The sequence below is a fragment of the Lonchura striata genome, chromosome 2 (assembly GCF_050655825.1).
Source record: "Lonchura striata isolate lonStrDom1 chromosome 2, ASM5065582v1, whole genome shotgun sequence".
Taxonomy (NCBI): Eukaryota; Metazoa; Chordata; class Aves; order Passeriformes; family Estrildidae; genus Lonchura; species Lonchura striata.
Genome location: NC_140704.1, coordinates 45,612,821 through 45,622,827, shown reverse-complemented (window position 1 = coordinate 45,622,827; position 10,007 = coordinate 45,612,821). Strand labels below are relative to the sequence as shown.

The following is a 10,007-nucleotide window of genomic DNA, read 5'->3' as shown; positions in this document are numbered from 1 at the left end:
AACATTGCTGCGGTAAGCAAGGATGAGGAATCTTCTAGAAGTTCCTCCTCTTTGGCTTTTCAAAGAAAATTTGTAGCTCATATTGTACAGTAAGAAAATTGTAAGAATAACAGGAAACTTATAAATGTAGCTCTGAAATGACAAGGTCAGTTTTGTCATCCTGGATCCAACAAGTACAGCAGGGGCAAAGCCACCCTTCCCTGTGCTCCTCCCAGCTTCAGAAGAGCAAAACATCTATGAGGAATGGTGCTGGCAGGAGTTTAGCTTTGATAGAGAGATATGAGCAAGAAATCTGCTGAGAGTGACTTGTTATTTTTTATATTTGATAGACTGACTTCTTCACGTCCTCTCTGGGAATATAATTTGGCATCCATCTCCATGGCTGTTTTTCAGATTCACACTCCATACCAAGATGGTCCAGCTCTAGCACCCACAACTTCCATGAAGCTCAGCATTGCAGAGTCCATGGCTTTCACACTATTCCTCTTTCCATAAAAGCCCTGTTTATTTCTCCAACCACACATTTGTATTTTAAGACCTTGTGCTTTATGACCAGTCAGGAGTAAAGCCAGCAACGCTTCCAGCATTGCTGCTTTGCCTTCATGTGTATCTCAAAATAATGGAGGGAACATCTGCCAAAGGAACTAGAGGATTTATATTGAGACAAGCTGATTTGTAGCGTGTAATCATGACCTACAGCAGAGAGTCTTGGAAAATGGCAGGAGCAGGATCCAAAGTAAAGCTCACTGAAGGGCTGTGCAAAAGCGACCTAACTTCACATGCAGTCCTGCAGCAGCCAAAACTTCAGACTGGTGTGAGGCGTTGTCTTCTACATGGATGGTCCTCTCTCCTACATGGGATGCCAGAGAAGTCATCACCACCTCAGTGAGTGAAGGAGAGGGACTCTTGGTGCCACTGCAGCTCTGCTCATTGCAGAGGAAGTGGGAGGCAGCCTGGGAAGGACTGGCTCCATGCTGGGATCTGAAGTGCCACCTCCCTCAGCACCACTACTGCTGCCAAACAGGGCTGAGGGAGGGACCTTCCTTCTGGGCTAGCTTGTATTTCAGAATGAAATTTCCCAGCAGCAAGGGAGGAAAGGAAGGAAATCTTACTTTCCTATAAAAGGATTCCCTGCCTGTATCCTGTGTATAGCATGTGACTGAGATGATAACAGGGCAGGAGGGGGAGAATCCTATAAAACTTATTACAGGGTGGGAGGCTTTCACTTCCTTTCTTTTCCCCTCTGCCTTTGTTATCTCCTTCAGATATATCCCTGGAGCTGCTCTGAAGAGAAAGACAAGTAGAAGAAAGCACTCCAATCACATTGACACAACTCCATTCTTTCAGCAAGATATAGAGATATTTTTATTTTATAGTCATTTGAACAGCGGAGAGTTTGGCAATAGTGACAACCTCAGAAGCGTGCACTCTGCATTTGTGTGTGTGTGTGTGTTTCCAGCTTGGCTCAGACTTGATGGCTTGGAAGACCTACCACCATGCTGCTTTTCAACACAAAAGCAAATTGGAATACCTGTCCCACGGGCAGGATCCTGTCTTGACACCTCCAACCTGGAAGCGCAGGGTGTGTGATCCAAACTGAAGGGGTTATTACTAAGCACTGGACTGAAAAGAACCACTGACATTTTTATCCAAAAGCCAGAAAAGCTCTGTTAAGCTGCCAGGGTGATCTGCACTTCTTTCCCACCATTACTGTTTTTGTTGTGGTTTGGTGTTTTTTTTTGTTTGTTTGTTTGTTTTATTTTTGTTTTGTTTTGCTTTTTTACTTTAAACCTCTTCTCAGTAAAAAATCACTGAGGTCAGACCTTCAGCTGGGCATGACTATATTGGCACAAACAGTGCTCAGCAGATTTATGTTTGCCAAGAACCAGCAAAGACTGGACTAGTTCATCTGGATTCCCGTCATGTAAACAGATCAGGTCATTCCTGAAGCTGCTGTAGTGAGTTGTCCTGGGGCTTTTAAAAATATATAGTTATTTTTATATAGCAACATACTCCCTAAGAGTATTACATTTATGTTATTTATGTAATACATCTAATTCTAGTAATATTGTTGACTAACTATGCTCCAAGTTTTTGCTGCTTTCCCCTTGATACTGCAGCACAAATAAAGATTTTGATGGGAGTTTTTTTCAAAGGATCTGGCAGTGGGTCTTGCTCCCCCACTGAAGTCAGTGAAACTGGCTTCTGGCTGGTGAGAAGAGGGCCAAAAATGCCTGTAACTTGCTGATTCATTCATACATGTAATTTGACTAGTTGTGCCCTGGTACCCTACCAAATAAGCCCAATTGCATCTCTCAATGCAAAGCAGGAGCAGCTCCCTCTGGTTGTTGAGGCAGGACCTTGATCCTCAAAAGGTTGAACTGAACACTGTGAGGAACACGGAACTCTCACAAATTGCTGCCAGGGCTTATGGGAAGCAAAACAAGAAAAGAAAGCAGAAACTGCCTATACTGGTGTCCCAAGAAAGCTCAGCAAAATGGGAAAGGACACTCCGGACAGCCCTAGGCAGCCGAGGCAGCTGCATACCAGGCTGGACTGCTGCATTGGTTCTTTGCTGGAACAACTGAGCTGTCCTAATAAATTCCCTGTGTAAAAAAATATATATCTATGAATCGTGCCTTAGGAAGAGCAGTGTAGCTGCAAACAGGGCTGGATGTGGCCAAAGGAAATGCTCTAGGGCTCTATAACCGCGAGCCGCAGCGAATCTCTTTGCAAAGGGTGACTCTACGGAGTGAACACGTGCGTGTGGGTGTGCAGATGCACATGGAGGCGTATGCACAGCTACAGCTTCATCATCCTGCTGCCCAGGGTGGAGACCGGGCTGGGAGAGCAGGGGGAGGCCCCACCGCTACACAATCATGAACTGGCAGACGTAAGGCAGCTGCTCTCGGCACCTCTTGTCGAACCACTTGCCATTGGCGGTCCCCGACAAAGCCGCACAATTTTCCAGCTTGCCGCCGTCGGGCTGGGTGGTGATCTCAGTCTCCCAGTTCTTGTAGCGGATGGGGCTGCCTGTCATGTCGACCCACTTGCCCTCCACGGCCATGTCGTTGAGGCCCAGCCAGATCTCGGCCTCCGAGCCGATGCTCTTGCGCATGTAGTTGTAGAGGGCATCGTTCTCCTCCCCGTTGTGGGGCGTGCTGAGCGTGCCGCCCTGAGAGATGCAGTTTTCGCTGGCCTCGTGGTATGTCTTGGTCTCCAAAAATGCCAGAAAGCATTTCAGATGAATTTTGGTGCCTTTCAGGCAAACTGAGAGGTTACCACACAAACAGAATAAAAAAGATAGAAAGAGAATTTGGTTTTAAAACGGTGCCCAGGAAGAGGCAGCAGCAGCAAATGCAGCGGCCAAATTCCAAACTTTCTTAGGCTGCACAGTGACCCTTAGCAGCACAGGATTCCTAGTGCAGGGTGGGACACAGTCATGGGGATGTGCCCTCTCCCTCTGCAAATCATTGGGTGAAATGGATTTTTGGGGTGCCCCTGCCACCCTTCTGGGCTCTGCTGCTGCTGGAGCAGAGGCACAACGTGGTCCTCCTGCACCTTCCCCTGGCCTTGTTCTTCCCCAGCCAGTGTTACTCCTTCTGTGATGAATTTGTTGGAAATATGGTTTGTCATGGGCATTGCTGGGTGTTGAAGTGTTTTGGGAAAAAAGCCTGCATGCCAATTAAATCATCTTAATTATGCAAGAGGAAAAAAAAGTCTTTTTTAATAAGCTTTGATCAGAAGCGTTGCGCTTGCATAGCTCGAGGTCTTCAGAGGAAATTTCTACTTGCCTCTGATTTTAGTTTTAAGGATATAAATTTATTTTGTTTTTCTTTAAGCTCTAAACCTTAAGAGTGCAGGGTACTGTAGCCAAACAATACCTAATCAGAGCCACACATTAATATCCAAACCAATTACTTCTCAATGAATGTGAGCATGGAACTAAAGCCTTGATTTTGCTTGTGTTCCTTTTCTTTTAAGGAGAAAAATCTCCTTAATTTGCATTTTCATCTCATTTCTGCTTCATGTTTTGCAAATTCTACTCCTACTGATGTCAGTGAAGTTTACACAATAACTATGGAGCACATCTGGAAGATGGACATTTTGGGACTGTCCTCTGTGTATGTTTAATGAAGTAGGACTGACCCACAGTGCAGTTCCCTGGGCAATAGCATGGTGTGTATAAGAGACCAGGTTGCCATTTCACTGGGGCTCAGACAAAAGAGTAAGCTGCATTTGGTTAAAGCACAGACTAATCCAAATCCCATCCCTCCACCTCATAAAGGAAAATGAACATCTGGCTTAGCATCACAGGAATATCCAGATGAGAAGCACATAAAGAGGGGGGCCCACACTGCACAGCTCCTGGCATTAACTGCCCGAGGAGGTTCACCAGCCCAGAGGAATTGCAGAGACCCACACTCTGCTTAGATCTCCAGCCTCTCTCCCCATGGTGGGCTTGTTGCTGTGGGGTGCTTGGGCATCTCTCATCAAGACATGTGGAGCAATTGCAGCCACTTTATGAGCAGGTCCTCTCTCAAAGTAAAAGTTGTGTGCTCTTCAACAAGCCATATACCTGTCTGGAGCGCTTGCTTTTCCTTCAGTAGAGCAACCTCCTGAGAGATGTTGTCAATCATGGCCTTCAGGTCTTCAATCATTTTGAGGCTCACACCATCTGTTAGAGAAATCAGAGAAAGAGCACAAATATTGGTTGTATCCCAAGGGAGGCAACCAAATCTGTTCCTATCATCAAAACTCCATGTTTTTTTTTACCCTCAGAGGAGAATAAACAAAAGGAATGCACGAAGTCGGCGCCTGTGTCCCCTTGCACATCCATCAGAGTGCTGTTTGCTTGCCAGCCTGGTTCCACTATCAGTAACAACCTTGTTTCCCTGGTTCGTGTTTTGGGACTGTGGACCCCATGCATCTTCCAGCTGCAGGGGTCATCCTTTGGGTTGGCAGTGCTGGGGAAGAGGTCACATGCATGAGCACTCTTATGTGCAAGCTTGTCTCTGGCACCCCTGTGTAGAGCAGTCATCAAGGGTGGTGCTGCACTGGGGTTGAGCTCCCAAAATGCAGGAGGAACACCCCTCCTGAACAGAAGTCCTGACACACACGGAATTTTTGTGGGCAACTTGAAGCTAATGATGAACAGGATCTATTTGTTTCAGATTCCTCAAAACATGCTCTCTTTCTATTCACAGCACACTCTCCTGGCTTCCCTTGAACATCCTAACACATGATGTTCTCTGTGTGCACTCCTGGCTGCACCTACCTCTTGTCTGCTGTCATTGGTGGGTTAAGTAGGAAAGCACTTTTCTCAGCAGGCTGATGCTCAGCAGGAAGGGGCTGGAAGGGCTGCAGATCCTAACTCTAATAGATCTGCCTCTGCACCACCAGCCACCAGCCTCTGCCCACCAACCACACCATCCTTTAGACCATCACAGCTGCCTCTGCCCATCTCTACCTTCATCACCCCCGGTGTAGGTACTCAGCACTGTCCAAAGCTGCTCTCCTGCTGTGAGAAGACACCTCTTTGGCTGGAGAGGTGGCTCTTAAAGCCTACATCTTGCTAGGTGTGCTGATTCTGCAATTGCTCCAATCAGCTATTAATTGGTACTTGGATTTCTCCTAGACAGGAGCAAAGGGACCATTTACATCTTGAAGGTGGTGGGAGATCAGACATTGAGGCCCTTGTATGCATCTGGTAGTCCTCATTTTGAAAGCATCTAGTAGTTCTGCTGGACTGAAAGGAAAGGGGACAGTTTGCCCATGAATGCAGTAGGAGGAGCTTCCCTGAGGGCCAAGGATCTGAGGCACCAAGGCAGGCAAGTAGGGAAGCAGCCTGGGTACAGATCAAAACCACCAACCCAAGATTACATGGTGCCAAGAATATGAAAAGCCAGACACATCAGGAGGAGAACATTAAGCAGCTTTACTCATTGCTCAATTAACTTTAATGGATTCACTTAACACTGAGGCACTAGATATTATTTTGCTGCCTTTGATGAAAACACTTTGTGGGAAATGGCTAATTAATCATGGGTTTTTTCCCATGCAAGCCTGTCTTGTAGCAGAACAAATATTCTAAGGTTTAAGTAACATCCAAAGGCCATAGCAGGACACTGCCAATGAGTCTTGCTTAAGAACTCCTTACAGTGTTCCAGCTGGGTTTGCTGGTGAGTTCCCACCTTGAGGGTCCCTGCCATGAAAGGTGACATGTCTCCTTGATAACTACCTAACAGCCCTGTCCCTTTTCAGTATCTCACTTCCAAATCCTGAGCCACAAGGTGTTCCTACAGAACTGCATTCACTGGGATATTTCACAGAGAACCACGACTGGTTGACTCAGCCTTCAGCTATAAAGTGAGGACCATGGCTACATCAACAGACATTGTGTTGTCTCTTTTATTGCCACGGGTTTTTGTCTCAGTGCTGTCATTTCCTCAAGGCTCATCTCCTGAAGCCTGGGATCAAGCCTGTTTACAGTCTGGGTTTTCAGTGATGGAAGCCATGATCCCATGGGAGTTGGAGTGGGTCCCTGTGCAGGACCATGAGCAGCAGGATTAAGTATGGGCAGAGGCAAGATCAAAAGGAGACTCACAGAACTGTGGGTCAAAATAGTCTGTTGGTTTGAAACCCTGGCCAGGATGTATTTAAAGCTGCAAGTGGGAACTCTCACCTGTTCTAATTATATGCCGAATAACAAACAAATCCCTCTGTTCTTAATTTTAATATCTTAACTATTCCTGTATGAAATTTGGATATTTATATATGTTTCTTAGCCTTGCCTGGAGATCCAAACAGCTTTCTGTCCCCCAGAGGAATGACTACTGATCTGATTCACAATGTGTGTCCTCAAAGCTCCCTGGCCACCGGAATTTCTTCCAACACCAGGCATTTCTTCAAAGGTAGGAAGTGGAACAGTCAGGTCCTATATTGCAGTCTGTCCCTGGATCAAAGGAGCAGAGTGAACACATCCACTGTATTTACAGCTGTGTAAATATTCACAGGCATTTTCAGGGAAGAACACCCAGACAAGAATACGCTGAAATTCTGGGTAGTAAGTGGCATTAGGCGAGAAGCCTGAATTACTCCCTACCCATTGAATTAAGCATCCAGACTCTGACTTCTGTCTCCAGTTGCCTTAGAAATACATGTGAGAGCTACGCAAAGATGCTCCCTTCCATGATCCCAGCACCCCACCAGCTGTGATTAAGGGGACCTCCCCCGGGCTGATGCCTGCACCCTCAAGGCATGGGGTGTCAATGCTGCCCATGCAGGGGTGCCAGTGCCTGCCTCCCCTGGGCATTCTTTTGGATGAGACCTTCAGAGCTGCCAGACAAGGGCAAATCCCATCCATACCCCAAGACATTTGGGCTCAGGGAGAGTTTGCTGAGCTACTGTGCTTAGAACAATAACTGGGCAGCACTTTGAGGGGCAAAACCACCACAACAGCAGGCAAAGTAGATGTGCTGTCTCAGCATTTTCTAAATACTGTGGTTCAGCTTTTTCATGTTGAAATAGCATCATCTTTCATTCTGAAGCAGATCCAAATGTAAGCAATAATTACAAAAAAAAAAAAAAAACCAAAAAAAAGAAAAAAATTTTAAAAACAACATAAAAAGCTTGGCTTAAACCAGTGCTTTCTTTTCTAGTGTTTGTGGTTTGGTTGCATAGATTAAAAAAAAAAAAAAAATCCAGCCAAACACCCCAATCCTCCAGTGGCTTTGTTCTTCCTGACCCTCCCAGGCAAAGTTCAAGGATAGATGCCTGGATGAGGATGAGATGAGGCCATCCTGCCATTGTTCAGAGCAGAAGTGTCTGAGCCCTGGCCCCTGTGGTGGCTGGGATGCGCAAAGAGGAATTTCACAGGGGATTTTTAGTATTTTTCTCCCTCTTTTCCTACCCTCTGGCATTGGTAAAAATCTGAAAAATATTAGCCAATAAATACTGAAAGTTTCCAATAAAGGCAGGGCAGCTGATCCCCTATGGGGCTAGATGGGACTGATCAAAAAATGCCAAGTTGCTGGGTTTTTACCTTTTCTCCACAAAAAATATGACCTCTCATTTGAAAAGAAATAATGACTAAAACCTGCCACCAGCTGGCCTAAATGGCTTGATTTTCAGGACACCCCCCTCAAAAGTTTTTAAATCAGAGCCAAATTTTCCTGTCAAAGAGGTGATTTTTCTCCCACCTTCTTGTCACTAATTGATTACAAAAGCAGTTGCAATGACACCTAGAGAAAAATAGGATTTCTTTAAGAAATGTCTCTCTCCTAATACCTCCCTATATGAGCCTAAGGGGGTATTTTTTGCTTTGGAAAACAGTCAGACTGTTTTTTCTGTTATTCCATGTCTTGCAGAATAAGATGTGGAATAAGCAGCTAAGTTTGTGAGTTCATAGAAAGATCTAATGGGAGAAAAGGCAGAAATTTCTCAAGGACGGAATCTGACAAAAATAGCTACTGGGTGAGTGTAGACAGCAGACTGGCCAAAGTGAATTCCAGGGATGCTTCTTCCTTGCTCCCCACTTCATTCCAAGAAGGAAAGCGCCTGCCAGGAGTGGTCCAAGCCCGCGCGGCTGCGGTCGGACACATCAGGCAGGCAGGCAAGTTCACTTGCTGCTTCTTCACCTCACCTGCCTTCTTCTGTACTTAATGTGCACTGAGTTAAGGATGGGACAGGAGAAAAACAGGAGAAGCAAAGGAGAAACAAACCCACTAGGGAATAGAAAACCCAGGCAGCTTCGTGTGTGCACGGCTGTCTGGCAAGCCTGAATAGTCAGAGCTCGTGTCCGGTGTGAAATACACCCGAGGCCAGCGGTTTTTAAATGAAGAACCCTGTTGATGCTTAATGGCTTGGGTATTTTCTGCCTGCTCTTATCTCCAAAATTGTCTGTCATCTGCCACTTACTTGCTTCTGAAAAATGAATGAGAAAGGATGAGGGGATTTTTAGAAAGGGAGAGTTTATTAGAGGAAAAGGTTGGGATGAACCTTAGAGGGAACACGGAAAAGGCATTTCCTCTGAAATTCAGACTAAGCTGTCCCAACAAATTTATTCAAGGTAGGAACCCACCAAAACCGTTTCAATACCCTCACAATTTTACAGAAGAGATGCACAATCATTCCCACGGAGGAGGGGAAGAGGAAGACGCTTTATTAGGTTTTTCGATGTTTTTTAGTGAAGTTTCACTAAGGCACTGTTAAATACCCAGACGAGTGGGCTGATAGCAACCCCCCCAAGCCCTGCAAGTCTTCCCTTGCAAGGAAGCTGCCGCTGCCCCTTACCTTTCTTGGAAGCGGCCGGTTTTTGCCGGGCTTTGCCGTTCTGCTGGTCGGCGACCTGGGCGAGGGAGAGGAGGCAGAGGAGGAGGCAGGCTCCGCGGAGCGCCATGCCGCTGCCGAAGGGTCCGAGCGGAGCTGCCGCGGCTCTGCCCTCCACAGCCGCCCGGACACCGGCTGGAGTCAGGAATGGCTGTCCCAGAAAGCCTGAGCCTGAGCCCGGGCCAGCGCAGCCTCCCGGCCCCGGGGGCGCTCGGGCGGCTCCGGCCAAGGCTGAACACCTCCCACAGGGGTTGCAGCTCAGCACACCGCTTGTTTTTCTTAAAAAGAAGCAAAACAAAAAAAAAACCCTATCCAAAAAAAAAAAAAGGGAATGAATGTACCGTCAGTCTGCTAAGCTAAACATAAGGAAAGGCAGGCAGTCTAGCTGGAACGATTTCCTCTGGCTTTTAGCACAACGCCACGAGTTTGATCTCGCGTATCAGCGATGGCAACAGCACCGCGAGGTGCGAAACAGCGCTTGGGCGAGGGAGCAGAGAGCGGCCGCCGGTCCCCGCAGCAGGGATGCCCGTAAGGGATGCCCGTAAGGGATGCCCGTAAGGGATGCCCGTAAGGGATGCCCGTAAGGGATGTGCCGGCACCAGCAGAGGCGGAGGGAGCGGCTGGGGGGACTGAGCACCCCTACACCCTCAGAGTGTAGGGTGGCTCTCACCCCTCTA

At 47.0% G+C, this 10,007-nt stretch overlaps 1 protein-coding gene across 1 annotated transcript; it reads right to left on the bottom strand.

The window, feature by feature from the left end:
• Positions 1-1,732: 1,732 nt before the first annotated feature.
• On the bottom strand, positions 1,733-9,774 carry CLEC3B (C-type lectin domain family 3 member B). The gene is made up of 3 exons (XM_021540459.4): positions 9,295-9,774; positions 4,580-4,678; positions 1,733-3,270 (listed from the first exon to the last, which is right to left on the bottom strand). Exons 1-3 carry the CDS (start codon positions 9,398-9,400, stop codon positions 2,870-2,872), a joined length of 606 nt encoding a protein of 201 aa, XP_021396134.2. The 5' UTR covers positions 9,401-9,774; the 3' UTR covers positions 1,733-2,869.
• Between the last annotated feature and the right edge of the window lie 233 nt (positions 9,775-10,007).